Below are 16,205 nucleotides of genomic sequence, written 5' to 3'. Positions count from 1 at the left end.
CAGACAAAACCACTGTAACCAAGATCAAATGAAATATAGTAAATAGGGAAACAATTTTTACAACTAGCATTTCTGACAAAGGACTCATTTCTAAAATATACAGAGAACTGAATCAAATTTTCAAAAAACCAAGCCATTCCCCAATTGACAAATGGTCAAAGGATATGCAAAGGCAATTTATAGTTGAGGAAATTAAAGTGATCCATAGTCATATGAAAAATTGCTCTAAATCATTATTTATTACAAAAACATAAATTAAAGCATATCTGAGGTACCACCTCACACCTCTCAGACTGGTCAATGTGACCAGAAAGGACAATGATCAATATTGGAAGGGATGTGGGAAATGTGGGACACTAATACATTGTTGGTGGAGCAGTATTGAACCTTTCTAGAGAGCAATTTGAAATTATGCCCAAAGGGCAACAAAAATGTGATCCAACAATACTACTACTGGGTCTATACCCTGAAGAGATTATGCAAAAGGGTAAAAACATTACTTGTACAAAAATATTTATAGCAGCCCTATTTGTGGTGGCAAAGAACTGGAAATTAAGTGAATGTCCTTCAATTGGGGATTGGCTTAACAAACTGTGTCATGGTATATGTATGTCATGGAACATTATTGTTCTGTTAGAAACCAGGAGGGATGGGAATTCAAGGAAGCATGGAAGTTTTTACATGAATTGATGCTGAACAAGATTAGTAGAACCACAAAAACATTGTACACCCTAACAGCAACATGGGGGTGATGATCAACCTTGAGGGACTTGCTCATTCCTTCAGTGCAACAATCAGGGACAATTTCGGGCTATCTGAAATGCAGAATACCATCTGTATCTAGAGAAAGAATTGTGGAGTTGGGGCGGTAGGTGGCGTAGTGGATAAAGCACTGGCCTTGGAGTCAGGAGTACCTGGGTTCAAATCTGGTCTCAGACACTTAATAATTACCTAGCTGTGTGGCCTTGGGCAAGCCAATTTGCCTTGCAAAAAAAAAAAAAAAAAGAATCGTGGAGTTTGAACAAAGACCAAAGACTATTACCTTCAAATTAGGAAAAAAGTTATCTTATTATGTAATTGTACTAACTCATATTTTATTTTTTTCCTTAAGAATATGATTTCTCTGTCATCACATTCAACTAAGATCAACATATACCATGGAAACAATGTAAAGACTAACAGATTGCCTTCTGTAGGGGGGTGGGGGAGAGTGAAGCAAGAAAGGGGGAAAAAATTGTAAAACTCAAAATAAAATCTTTCTTAAAAAATAATCCAGTTCATCACCTCTACACCACCAATCTAAGTGCTTCTTAAACTCATTTTGATATACAATTATAACCCCCCCCACCTTTATTGCATTCTTTGTGGTAAAGCCAGGTTCAACTAGATTATAGCATTTCCCTTTCTTTTCCTACTTCTAGTGTGCCTTTCAAGTTCATGCTACTCCATTTATCCAATTATCTTTCTTCCTCTTAATTTTTCTTAATATGTAGCCTCTGCTCAGAATATCTTTTTGACATGGATTTTTTAAGTTACCTCTAAATGTTCAAGCAGCTCCTTAAAATCTGCCAACAAAATAACTTCCCTGACTAATTGGAAGAAAAAAAGAAAATTTCCCTTGGCCATTTCTGACATAAATATGCAGTTCCCTTGATGATTCTCCTCCATCTGCCACTCAAAAATATGGTCTTTCCCCTCTGCTTGCATTAAATTTTCTGTTTCTGCCTCTTTTACTGAATGCTCATCCCACACTTAGGACTCTCCTTTAAGTTTTATGTTCCTTGGGAGTTAGGATCATATTGTTTAACTCGTATAAATCCAAGTACAACTAAGTACTTAATAAATGCATTTTGACTGACTTTCTGATTGAAAGTATCAGAACAAATCTTTAACAAATCTATAGTCAATTGCTATAAAATGTGTCTAATTATAACTTCATCTCTCAAGACTATAAGAAAAATGGAATAGTTACTAATAATGGAATTTTTTTTAGTGCCAGAAATTCTCAGAGAATAAATTTCTGGCAACATACTTTTTGCCAGAACATTTCTTCCAGATACCTAAGTTCACTTATTCCTTTGACAGTTATACAATAATACTGGTAATTGTAAGGTTGTTTTGGCTATACAAAATTTTATGGCAGATGTTTGTGGTCTCAGAGGGGGAGGGATCTATATGAGCATTTAATTCCACAGCAAGATCCCAAATTAGTTTCATTATTCTGGAGAGTATAACAGGGTGAGAATTGATCCACGAGCCTCAATGGAGGAATGAAATGATGAGATAGCTACAAGATATATTCTAATGATGTTTTGTTGTAGGGTTAGAAAGAGGGGGTGCTATAAATAATTCAGAATAGAAGATAAAATATAATTGCATGAGCTGTGGCATGTTTTCCCCATGAAACACAATAGCATTTCTATATGGGAAAGTAATTACTCCTTTTAAAAAAATAATTAAATTGACTATAGGTTGCACAGAATGATTATTAAATTTCCAAGCTTTCTTTCTACTATAAAATACAGCAACATCTGAAATCAGGAACTCAGACTACAATATCTTATTCATAGATTCAACCTTGGCCAAATCCTAATTCCTTTTCCCTTGCCCACTCCTTATGATTCCTTTCTCTCACCTCTTTTTATACATTTTTCCCACCTTCATCAGCCAGCATGGATGACTCTCATGTTGCCTAATCAGTTTTGTCCTTCCTGACCTGAGACCTAAACCCCAAAGTTATCCCTTTCATCCCTTTGTATACTGATGAATTTAACATGGTGTCAATGACCTGATAGTGAGAATGTTTTAAGATCATGAGTTACCTTTGTTGGTCTCAAAATATCTACTACAGTGTTAAACTCACTTTATTTGATTGTTTAACTCAACTTCCAGGATATCTGCACTGAAAAAGTGGTTATTTGTTAATACCTTTCCCTACCTCCAATTAATCACTAATGGAATTTCAAACAATAAGTAGAGTTGATTATCTTTTGTTAGGGAGAGTCTATTTGGTGGTCTTCAATCACAATATGTAGGCAATAGTGTATTCTAACCATGTAAAAAGCCAGTTCTTTATAGATATATAATTTCATTAACATAATTATAATCAAAGAGTCTCAACAGTTAATATTTGTATACAGTTTAAACTGTTTAGTGATTGAACTGATTAGTGTCTTTTCCCACATTCTTTTTTTCCTCATCCCTTCCTAATCTTCGCTACAGATATAGAAGGATTGATAGGACTATGTGATGTTTGGTTGTTTAACCTAAAAAATTATCTAATGACAATGCTTCATGTCGAATTTCTCATAATCAGACTCTCAGGTTTAATCCTTGAAAAGAAATCTTCTATTTCCTAGTAACCTAAGAGAAGTTTTTTTCATTATAATGAGTACTATTTCAGGGAGTATGTTTAGAGTTGCCTTTATTGGTTACTATTAGCCCCACATATCTAGACCTGTTGGGAAAGATCTGTTTATGAAAGTAAGACAGGTCTGAAGGATATAGGTCCTTTGTAAATTTTAAATGACAAGTAATACATACCTTGGCTATTGAATGTGAAGAAAAGAAGAACCTTTTAAAAAGAAGAAACTATCTTTGTTTTTCCCCTTCAATATTATCCGATCTGTCAAAGTAATGCTCTCTATTATCAAACTTTCCCTAAGAGCTGGAGGTAAAGGAGGAGGGTAATAATTCTTCTATACACTTCCCTTCTTGAAAGAGCAACTATAGGTCTTAAGGTAGAAATCTCTAGACTTAAAGGCATTTCCAATGAGAGGAACTGACCAGCGGCAAGGGAAGAAAATCACATTGAAGAAGAAGAGAGAAAGCATTGAGAAAAGGAGAAGGCCCAACCCTGGTATGAATTATACTGCCTACTCAGCAGTCCTACAAATGTTTTGATGAGGTTTAAGGATCAGCTCCTTAGCAGATTGTAATGCCACACAATATTCTATCTCCTATCACTAGCCCTCTGCACTGATCAACCTTTTCAATGCACTTTCTCATTATAGCCACCTCACAGAGTTTCTCTTTCTCTTGAAGATGCAACTTAAATAAGCATATCTGCTTGGTCTTTCCTTGATCTTCCTAGTGAATGCTTCTTAAAGTTTCTGATATGCATAATTTCTTACAAAGAAATATTTTATTATATTCATCTTCACAACTAAGGATCATATATTTTGCTTCCAGTTCTTCTACCACAAAAGGTGCCTTCTAGGACTACTTTGGCATAGTGTCTGTCTCTCTACATCTATCTATTTATCTATCTATACATCTTTCTTTCACTTCTTTGATAGTATTTGAACTATAGTGACATCACTGACTCAGACTTTTCTCACATAATTACAATTACTTTCCAGAATAGAATGAACTAGTTTATAGCACTAATAATGCTACATTAATATTTATGTCTTTCCACAATCTCTCCAATAATTATAATTTCCAACATTTTTTATCATCCATGCTATTTCATGAAACATTTAAATGTAGCAAAGTTTAATGTTCAGTATTGGCCTCAGAGTCAAAGAGGGTTGAGTTCAAATCCTGATTCTGCAATATATTAGTGACAAGCCCGTGGGACAAGCACACAATGAGTATTGTTTGTTCATTTTGTAATCATTTTGAATAGTATTTCTCTTCATATATTTTATTGTTCTTTGTTACTTAAAAATGACTGATGATTTCTATGTGAATTTATTTTATGTGTTGCTAGTTAACTAATATTTTGCTTAATACTAGCTAGGTGACCCTGGGCAAATGAATTAATCCTGCTCACTTCACTTCTTCATCTAAAAAATGAGCTGGATAAGAAAAGGGCAAATGACTCTAGTATCTTTGCTAAGAAAACCCCAAATGAGGTCGTGAAGAATCAGACACGACTGAAATGACTAACAACATCATTAACCAAAAATTTAACTAAAGCTTTTTTTCAGTTATATTAGCTAGAGGGTCAATATTGACCATCTCTTTGGCTATGTTTATTATAGTTTCTATCTCTGACTTCTGGCATCAAGGCACTAAATCAAATGATAACAAAGAAAGTACTTTACTCTTGATCTTTTAAACAAAATTTCTTTCTTTCTTAGTTTTATATAGATTTGCTCCTATTTAGGAAAATCCTTCTACTCATATTCTTATTGATATTTCTAAAAAGCAAATTGCACTATTTTGTTAGTGGATTTTTATATATTTCTTGATATTAGTATCAAGAGCTTTATTGTTTATATTATTAATATGATTCATTGTGTTTGTAGCTTTATTAATGTTGAAAAAACATCCTTTCATTACTGACAAAATCCAACATGTTCATGGCAAATAAGTATTAGAAAATGGTATTGTAGCTTCTTTCCTATCTAATACTTCTACATTGGTAATCATTCATGGAAATAGCCTGGTGCAGTGAGAATAGGCCTGGATTTGGAGTCACATGATCTGGCTTCAAATCCCATTGAGTGTTGCTACTTGTGTGACCTTAAGCAAGTGTTGCTTAAGCTCCCATTAAGGTACGGGGCTTTGCCTCAAATTCCAGCTCTAAATCTATGTGATCTCAGAATCCTATGATTTGGCCTATATAGTCTCCTTTTTCTGTTATATGTCTCCCTGGCTTACAGAGCAGATTCATATTTGTTTCATAAATGAAATTTGATAAATGGTTTCCTTTTCAATTTATATGGTTTTGCTTATATAGTAACTGCAAATGATTATATAACACATGGCTTGATTACTTAAGTAAACTTTTTTTTTTTTTGGTTTTGCAAGGCAAATGGTTAGGGTTAAGCAGCTTGCCCAAGGCCACATAGCTAGTTATGTCTGAGGTCAGATTTGAACCCAGGTACTCCTGACTCCAAGGCCAGTGCTCTATCCACTGTGCAACCTAGCAGCCCCTTAAGTAAACATTTGATAGAATTCACTTTAAAGTCCATCAGGGCTTAGGATTTTTTCCCCATTGCTGACTCAGTATCTCTTTCTGGAATGAAGTTTTAGGTTCTCTATTGCTCTGTTAGCTGAATATTTTGCATTTTATAAGTATTTAACATGTTTATAGTTTTTTGGCATATTATTGAGTTTAATGGTTTCTAAGAATTTCTTATATATATTGTTTCCATTTATTATTAACTTTTCCTTCAAAATTTTATTTATTTTATTTTCTCTTTATCCAAATGAGCTAATTTGCCTATTTTAGTTGTATATTTTTATAATCAACTTAGTTTATTTATCTCTTCAATCCCTTTAATTACATCTACATTTTCCTCAATTTTCAAGATTATTTTTTTGGTGAAAAGTTGGGGTTTACTAAATTGTTGACTTTCTGGGCTTTCTTATTATATCCTACTTGTAGTAGTAGTCTTCTCTTTTGTTGATATAAGTATTTAGAAAATATAAAAAAAATCTCCTTAGGATTGTTTTAATTTCCTCCCATAAATTTTTATGATTAGAATTATACCTATTAATATCTAAATCTCAATTTTTTTCATAATCCCCTTACCCTGATTAGTAATTTTACTGTGATGTATTTTGCTAGAAAAGTGACTAAAATGTCTAAACCTTTTATGCAACTGGTTTAACTTCTAGGTTTCAATCCCAAGGAGGTTTAAGATAGAAATAAAGGCCCCCAAAACACTAATAGATTTATTGTAGAACTTCTGGTGGCAGTAAAGAAGCAAAAACAAAGTAAATGACTACCAAACTTGGGAAATGACTAAAATACTAGTGTATTAATGTAATGGAATTGCTTCTTTACCATAAGAAGCAATGAAAAAGAAAAATTCAGAAAAGCATGAGAAAACATATTAGCTGATACAGAGTGAAGTACAAAAAACCAGGAAATAAATATATACAATGATTACAACAAAATAAATGGGAAGGACTGGGGGAGGAGTCAGAAAGAGAGAGAGAGAGAGAGAGAGAGAGAGAGAGAGAGAGAGAGAGAGAGAGAGAGAGAATATTAGAAATTCTGGAGTGATCATTCACCAATGAGAAATATGGAAGCTTTGAAATAATGTAGAAATTGTTTTGACACAGAGCATTATTTATAGATATTTAGATGCATGCAGATAAATGCATGCATATAAATACATACACATTTAAACATACACGAACACACCTAAGTACATTCCTCGAATGTATGTGTGTGTGTGTGTGTGTGTGTGTGTGTGTGTGTGTTTATGGCATCTCCAGAATTTTATTCCTTTTGGTGCTTGATTTGACCATTTTGCTTGTCTGTTTTTTTTTAAAAAATTGGATTTTCTTGGATTAATTTAACAGAAAAATTTGCTCCTCCATACTTTGTTGTAGATTTTCATGCTACAAAGTACTCTATTTGAACTTAATATCAAGGAAAATCAATATCAACTCATGTAGAAAGTACAAATATTCTTGGCAGAAATTAGTTATTTAAATTTGTTGAATGAGTTTATAGCCCACTGCAGAAAAAAAAAACCAGATATCAAAGTTGTAAAGAAATATTAAAAGACTACAAATTAACAATCATGAATATAGTCTTTAATCTTAAAAACATACAATCTTTGATAATTACTTATCTGTTATACAGATACATTGTTTTAGTATTTTCCTATTAATCTGTGACAAACCATGAAATTCAATATTGCTCACCATGACTAGTCCATGAAATTTACCAACTTTATTCTTGATTTTTAGAGTCTGACTCTTAGATCAACTGACTCAATGGAAAGTTAGGAGGGAAATTTTTTCATTTCATTTCATTTCAATAATCTCAAGAAAGTCACTTGAGATTAAGTTGAGAGCAAGAGGCAGTCAAAAATACTTAAAGAGATGCTAAAAAAAAGATGACCCTACCCAATATCAAGATATATAGAGAAAGAAAGACATAGGACCCAGTATTTGAAGAATTACTAATCTGGTAATTCAGATTAATTTACTAGTATATATTATAGATCTCAAACCCTGGGATTTTCATGATTATGAAATTATAAAATCTAAAGTTCATGCAATTTATTTCACTATTTCTTATCCCTTTCTGAATTTTCCTCTTCTAAAATTAGTCTTCAACCTAAGGCTGACAGAGAGAACAATCTGTATGCAGCTAATTTGCTAAAAGCCAAAGAGTGGGTGAAAATTATAGGGAAATTGAAATAAAGATTGTTAATTACTTTTGGAATTTCTAACACAAAAAAGTCTTGAATTGAAGATTCTGTGAAAACAATTATTTTTACTTCATCCTACCCAGTGACTTAAAAAGAGACATATTAGTAGATCTGATTTCTCCAAAGTAAAGGCAATGCTATGAGAATTTCTTAATAACACAAAAAATAAATACACAGAGGAAGATACCATTTGATTGATGGGCAATGGGAGTGGGCATGGAGAAAGGGGTTTAACTCAAAATTTGTTTTGAAGCTTTTCTATGCTTGCTAATATTCTACTATAAACATCATTACATTAAGGAGGTACTTAACTGAAGCAGGAGTCCAATTCTTTAATTATAACACCTATAGCCACCTTTTAGAACATATTAAAATTAATAAAATAATCAGATTTTCATAGTAATTCATAATTTCTTTGAAGCTTCAAAATTCTCATAAACATGAATTCATCTTCATGCTACCAAACAACATCCCTTTAGAACCCTAATGAAAGTACATCATATATTTTCATAATCGAGGTAGTGATTACATTTCACATTGTATAGGTGATTTTTAGCTTTCAAAATGCTTTTCCCACATGAAATTTCATTTTATCCTCACAATAACTCTATGAGATAGAAAGGGTAGTATTATCTTCATACTATGGATGAGGAACATGAAGTTAGATGATTATCTAAGGTCATATGGCTAATTATTGGTGTATCTTGAACTAGAAATCTTCTAATTCATAGTCCTGTGCTCTTTTCATTCCTTTATGCTAAAAGGAAAAATACATTAAGAGATAGTGGATAAGACTTTGAACCCTGAGTCAGGAAGGCCTAGGTTCAAATCCCTTCTAAGACATTTCCTCATCTATAAAATGAAGCAGTTGAACTTGGTGTCTGAGGTTCTGTCCAGCTCTAAGTCTGTAATCCTATGAAGAAGAATTATTTATATAAAACATGCTATCTCAAAATAATGAGTGTCATACTTACTTATATAATTCTCTTAATGGTGATGTCAAAATGATCATTGTTGTAAAGAGATTATTGCAGTGGGTATGAATTTTCAAGATCTTTTCATTTATACATTCATGAGGATTCAAAAGTTCTTGCACTGATCTACAAATTGACCAAAGCATTTCCTCGATAGATATTAAAATTGCAGTAACATCAAATCTACAGAAAATAAAGAGATAATATTAAAATTAATTTTTTGACCTTGACATTTGCAATGTCATCCAAATATTGAATGAGGAATAAAAATGCCTGTATATAGAAGATTTAACATGATCTATCAATAATAAATGACAAAAAAGATTAAACAATGCAACTAAAGCTTCTTGCCTCTTTTGTGGGGCATTAATAACATTCTTGTTAAAAGTGAGACCCAGAAGTAGAAAGCATTTCAGAAGTGTAGATCTACCTTACCTGTGAGTCATACTTAGTTTGCAGTATCAGTGAAAAAAATGAGATACGGTTTTAAAAATAAAGGGAAAAGAAAGTCACTTGAGATTAAGTTGAAAGCAAGAGGCAGTCAAAAATAGAGATGTTAAAAAGATGACCCTACCCAATATCAAGATATAGAGAAAGACACAGGATCCAGTACTTGAAGAATTTTCTGATTTTAATTGTATTGGTTACAAAAAAATGAAATATGCAATGACATACTTATAGTATTCACTTATTTCCCTTTTTCTTTGTTTTCCTGCTTTTGATTTTAGCTAAAAATTCACAGATATACATTACCTCAATGTGTTTGATTTAAAGTTATTTTGCTATGTAAATGAATCTTGTGTACCCCATTTAACTTTTAAATTTGAATTTTCTATTTCTTCATTTTTTGATAGAAAGTTAAAGAAGTAAAAGATAGAAGATGAAGTAGAAATGAGAAGATAGAAGGGAGAAAAAAAGAAATATTTGGTCAGCTCAGGTATTTTGGAAAATCTTGCCTTACGGCTTCAACTTAATTGGAAAGTGTCTAAATATCTTTGGCCATTATGGAACAAGATAAGTATTTATAAAAAGTCAAAGAAGACATAGACTGTATAAAGACCATCAAGACTAACTATACTTGAGTAGATTCAAATGTAGTTTGTATATAGGTTTTGCTAATTAATTAAATGAGTAAAATAGGGGTAAAGGTAATACATAATTTAAATTATTCACCACAAAACCTTAATTTCAGTTTAGTGTTATACAGATAATAGATACCACCACCATCATGTTTGTTTAATTGAATTGATTTGAATTGAACTGAATTAGATAGATGTCCAAGGAATGTGACCCATCTACTAAAGGTGACTTGAAGTAACTTTTAAAATGAAAATATTAGATTAAATTACAAAGAGAAGGGAAATGTCTGGTTTTGAACAATGTTTGACTACCAGCAGAAACCAATCACCTGAATAGTATAGTTAAGCAATTAAATGCATTTCATACTTCCTGTGAATTTACTTTTATTGAATATGCTATGAATTAATAGCTACACATCTTTTTAGTCAAGTGATTTAGGATTAAATCACCTTAATGATAGAAATTTTTTTCATTTTGCTCTTCAACAGGTAATTTTTAATTTTATTCAGTAATTTTAAACAGCTTGTATAAAATATTGTATTTATGAAAAGATGATACCAGGCCTACTCACCCTGAAAACTATAACACACTTTGGAAGAAAATGATTAAGAAATGATAATTCCTGCTTGGAAAAAAAAGCTCCTTCATCTTTGTAAAAGAATCCAGGTATTCCAAAAGATAATTGAAATTTTACACATGTGAAAGATATGGATTAATTATATAAAGCAGAATATTTTAAAAACAAGATCGCTTTACACAAAAGTGTTGTGTAGGACACTAGTTACACTAGTTAATATATATATATATATATAATTACTAACTTACCTCAAAGTTAACATCATTAATACATAATTACTGTTGCCCCAATCTTCCTTGACATTGCATTGTGTAGAAATAATCCTTATTTAAATAAATTTTGTATTAAAATACAAAATAAGAACTAAGAAAGAGAAGAAAGGGAAAAAAAGAAAGAGAAGGAAGGAAAGAGAAAGAAAAAAGAGAAAGAAAGAAAGAAAGAAAGAAAGAAAGGAAAGAAAGAAAGAAAGAAAAGAAAGAAAGAAAGAAAGAAAGAAAGAAAGAAAGAATACAAAGGGATAAGAGATTAAGGGAAACAAGGAAAGAAGGCAGTAACTTTGAATGAGCTAAGGATCACCATTATTCAAAAAAGAATTTCCTTAATTTATTGTACAACTGTATTTTAAAGTTCTCAAAACACAGTTATTAGGAATGCTTCACATTTCCCTTTAACTCTCTGAGGACATTTACCTGGTACCCTTTTAAGAGTCATAAACATTTAAAATAGGAATATAGTTATTGTTAGATGAATCTGAATTAAATTATGACTAACATAAAATAAAGACAACCCATTTATTTAAAATAAAGTACCTAGAAATAACATTTCAATTACCTTATCTGTGGAGTTCTTCTATAACTGGGATGGGCCTGAGAATATCTGGAGGCCAGCAGATCCAAAGATTTCTCCAATACATCTATGAGAATCTCTTGGGCTAACTTGGGGGGTAGAACAGTCCACAAATCATGATGGAGAGCAGAACAGAAATAATGCCACATCTGGATAGAGAATGAGCATCTTTCCCCCTGGCAAAATCACACACATTAAAACAATAGAATCACATTTTCCAAAATGTCAGCTTAGTTCCTGTGAATCTTATTAGTTCAGGCTGAAAGGAAATAGCTGAAGAGTTTGAGACACTAAAAGACCAAGAAAGATTCTTGACAAGATGTCAAACATCTTATTGACAAAGAAACATATGTTCTTTTTCAATTACAAAACCAACTATTCTATCATAAAGCCAAACCACAAGTATTTAACCCACCATACCCTTAATTAACCTACTCCTGACCTATTGTTTAAAATTTACTTTAAAACTATCTGCTTTGTAGTTGCTACACTAGTCATGCTAGCTTAAGATAGTTGCTGTATCTTCTAAAAACATGATTCAAATTATTTAAATTACTTAAATATGTATATTTCTCTACAACTATTATTATTACTGACAGAATTTTATGAATGTTTCAAATTGCCCAATTATGATGAAAGGGCAGGAGTAAAAATAATCTTGCAACTACATTCTTACAGCTATGAAAGTATCCAAAGGGGTTGGGAAACTTTTGAAGAATACATTAAGCTATTTCACGTATGACATTTTAATAATACCAGAAAAAAGACACTAAAAATCGTATAATTTATAAGACTTCTAGGCAGATGTTTTATTTTTATTACTTAGCATTTTAAGAGTACTTTATAGATTCAGCAATCAAATTTTTCTTCTTTTCCCCCACCTCTGCAAATCTCTGAACAAAGCCTCCTCTGATTTCAAGGGAAACTCTGTAAGTAGCAATGGCACATGAGAAAAAGAGAGAAATAAGAAAATGGCTCCAATTATCTTTTAAAAAATCATTAATTAGTTAATCTCATAGATTAAACTGACCTTTTGGTCAAACCAGATCCCAAGATTATTTGATATATTTCTATATTATGAAATATAAATAGTCTGGAATATAATAATGTTTCTATATTGGTTGGCAGAGAAAATTTTCTTCTGATGGCATCCTTTGCATGTAAAAATACCATCAAAATAAAACATTATATTTTCTCTCTATAGAGTAAAATATTTGTTGCAATCATAATTTGTTAATTTTGAATTTACAGTTCCATAAGTAGACACATATAATAAATGTAATAAAAATGTAATAAAGTTAATGTATATTAGCTTTTGATTACTAAAACCGTTTGTATATAATTATGGTTTGTATTGATTCTGTGAATTTTGAAGGCAAAGATACATTGTTATTCCCACAGGAAACATCTTTGCCACCAGTTTCACTCTAAGAGAACTTCAATCTAGAGTCAGAACTTCAAATCACTTCTTTTCTAGTTAATGACTAAATTAGTTCTCTAACTAGACAAAGGCATAAGCTTAAAAAATTAGGTTGAAGTAGGCCCATGACAGTGCCTCATATTTTCTTTTATGTCCAATGATAAACCAGCATGTTTTTAAAAGTACAAACTAAATATAAATAAACCTGAAAAAGAGAAATACAAACAGGACTAAAAGAATGAAGAAAATACCAATTATAATGATATGAAGAATCATATATGAAATATACAATCATATATATGAAATGAATAGAGAAAGAATTCTGATAGGGATTTTGATGGAACAACTAAGAATTCCATGATACATTATGCAGTTAAATTAATTTAAGTGTAAATAATTAAGGAAATTTATTAAATGTTCAATGTTTAGTTTTTTAAAAAAAGATTAAATACGAATTTTAAAAAAAGTTCTTAGCATTTGATTATCTCGTATTGGGGGGGGTCTTGTTCTTCAGGACACAGAGTGTGTGACACTGCCATAAAGTACACTTTAGTGGCAATTTGATTATGTTCATATCACCATTCCTGGAGTAAATACTGTAAGCTTATAACACCTTGGCTCTTATGATTTTAAGTCCTAACACATATGAGAAAATCAACTTTATTAAGATTTGTACTATAAAAATATCCCCTCAAGTTTTATATTTTCTGAGTATTTTAAATGCATACAAATTGAATTATGATTATCACATGGTATAGAAGTGATATTTATATGCAGATGGCTATGTAACTATGCATAAGTTCAATGGACATAAATGTGCCTTATAGATCTTCTCACAGCTGAATTTCATTTGAAAAAGAAAAGGAATCAAATGTTTGTTTTTTTTTATGATCCACCACATTCTTATTGCTTATACTTGTATAAAATACTTTCTTTTTACTTCAAATGATCCTAAACTGGCAATCTTTCTAACAAGGCTTTTCAAAATGTGTACTGTTACAGCAGAAGCAACAGTGTTTTCATTAAAGACAAAATATGATGCATTCATTTTTTCTGACCTGTTTCTTTATTTGTTGTAATTTCAAAACTATTCTACTGGTAAACATCTGTTATTTTTGCAGACTCAGTATAATGTGAGCAGATGTGAGCTTTTATTTAGATTATATATGAGGAAACAAGCAGCTGGGCTTTATTACATAAGCCACTCAGTATTATCTTTGAACAGACAATTTGTTATTCTTTAACTATTGGAAAACATAAGTTCCCCAAATTTGCGGCAGATGTGAACCGTGGTAAAAGCTTGATTTTTAAAATGTACTCTGAATACAACCAGTACTTAATCAGTGAGATACTGAACCTTTAGGTTTTCACACCCTAACAGTTTTTTGGGGAAAAAACTGTTTTATGGAAGTAATAAAGTTAGGGTTCAATTGATAGCACAAAACCATGGGAACATATTGTTTTAGGTACTGTAAATTAATTTATTGTCTCAGTCCTGTTCTGTCTATATGGAAATCTGTTTCCTGAGATCATTATCATGCCTCTAGTCATGAGGATGCTATCTTCTTCTCTTTCAAGTCAACCCTACTAGAATATTTTACTACTTCTGTTTTACAAATCAGTTGGAATAATAGGAGAAGGAAAGGGGGAAGTAAATGAGAAAAAAAATCATGTCAGATACACCAGATGTCAAAACATTTAAAACCCAACACTATTTTTAGAAGGTTTTTATTTTCGGTGTATAGAAAAGCAGGATCACTTTATTTTTCAGAGCATAAATAACAATGCACTAGCTCTGCAATTAAATTGTAACTACTGACCATGTAAGTATATGGAAGCTACTGTACCATGTAATCACAGAGTAACTATCTTGTTATTTCTGTCTTCTAAACTAGAGCCTATATCATAAGATCTAAAAGCTGCATGTTACATGGTAATTTGTTTTTTTAAACTACTTGGTAGCTTCAATAATAGGGCCTGAAAATCCACTTATTGTTTATGTCATTCTATGAAGCTATTCTCTGCACCCAAATTACATTTAAAGAAGCATTTAGAGCTGACCAATTAAATAGTATTGAATATATATGGTCTTGAGAATATCATATAGTATGAATAATTTTCTCTTTGACATATTTACAGTTAGAAAAATGCAATAATCACATTCCAAACTTTCAGTTTGCCTGAAACAAAATTGAAGAATTTGTGAGACTGCCAATACAGGAAAAGGCCCAATGTCTCCATTCTTATCTCCAGCTTCCAGCTGTTTGATGGTATGTCGCCAATCTCTCCCTCACTAGTCCTCTATGTAAAGCTTTTAGAAGTATGTGATGTAGGGCAAAAGTAGAACTGATGTTGCTAAAACTATCTGGGAAGGGCTACTGAAGAAGAGAAAGAATGATTCAAAAGAAATAGGTGTTTTCTAAATCTACTTTTCCTTTTCTTTATTGACTAGTCTTGTGCTAACAACTATCCTACATGGAAATGAACATTACAATAACAATACGTGATATTTATGTAGCACTTAAAAGTATTTTACATAATTAAGTCATTTTATTGTATGAATTTACAATGGAATTAATGTGTCAAAGTTCCTGATTGGTTTAATATACACCATTTACCTTGCTCCAAGTTCTCATGACAATTGACAAAAACAAAAATTAGGATATCCAGATCTGGAGGAAAAGGTTAAGTACAAAAACTACTCAAGATTTTACATAGCTGGGAATTTTTTTTTAATTCTTCAGTTGAGATAACACAAACCTGAAAGACATACCTGAAATCAACTTCAAGGAATTTCAAATAATATAATCCATCTATTATCAATGGAGTTTAAAAGGGGGAAAAATGAAATCTGGATAATGAATAATTGTAATTGGTCATAGGTTTTGCTGCACTGGGAATCACTTAGTGTTTAATTTAAGAATAAATTTGAGAGTTCAAGACATAAACCATAACCATGAACTAATTCACAATACTTTAGAAAAAGAGGAAAAATGAATAAGAAAAATAAAAAATAATTAATCATGTTTATCAAAATAAATATTTTGATACTTTGACCTGTCATATCATTGCTGCTCTCTACCCTCCAAAATTGAAAATTATACTTTATACACACTCCTCCAAGTCTATGTGATTTCTGTACATGGTTTCCCATAAACCATCCAGATAGAGTTGACCCAATT

At 31.5% G+C, this 16,205-nt stretch overlaps 1 protein-coding gene across 4 annotated transcripts in view; it reads right to left on the bottom strand.

Moving 5' to 3' along the window:
• The window catches only part of KIAA0825 (KIAA0825 ortholog), a 547,976-nt gene that overhangs the window by 351,405 nt on the left and 180,366 nt on the right, over nt 1-16,205 (bottom strand). For all 4 annotated transcript variants that reach the window (XM_074206876.1, XM_074206877.1, XM_074206875.1 and 1 more), the window contains 2 exons: nt 11,589-11,779; nt 9,101-9,283 (listed from right to left, as the gene is read on the bottom strand). In XM_074206876.1, coding sequence (XP_074062977.1) covers nt 9,101-9,283; nt 11,589-11,779 — 374 coding nt within the window. The remainder of the gene's footprint in view (nt 1-9,100; nt 9,284-11,588; nt 11,780-16,205) is intronic.

This window comes from Macrotis lagotis, chromosome X, assembly GCF_037893015.1.
Source record: "Macrotis lagotis isolate mMagLag1 chromosome X, bilby.v1.9.chrom.fasta, whole genome shotgun sequence".
Lineage (NCBI taxonomy): Eukaryota > Metazoa > Chordata > Mammalia > Peramelemorphia > Peramelidae > Macrotis > Macrotis lagotis.
Note: the sequence above shows the minus strand (reverse complement) of the source record. Positions and strands in the feature narration are given on the sequence as shown.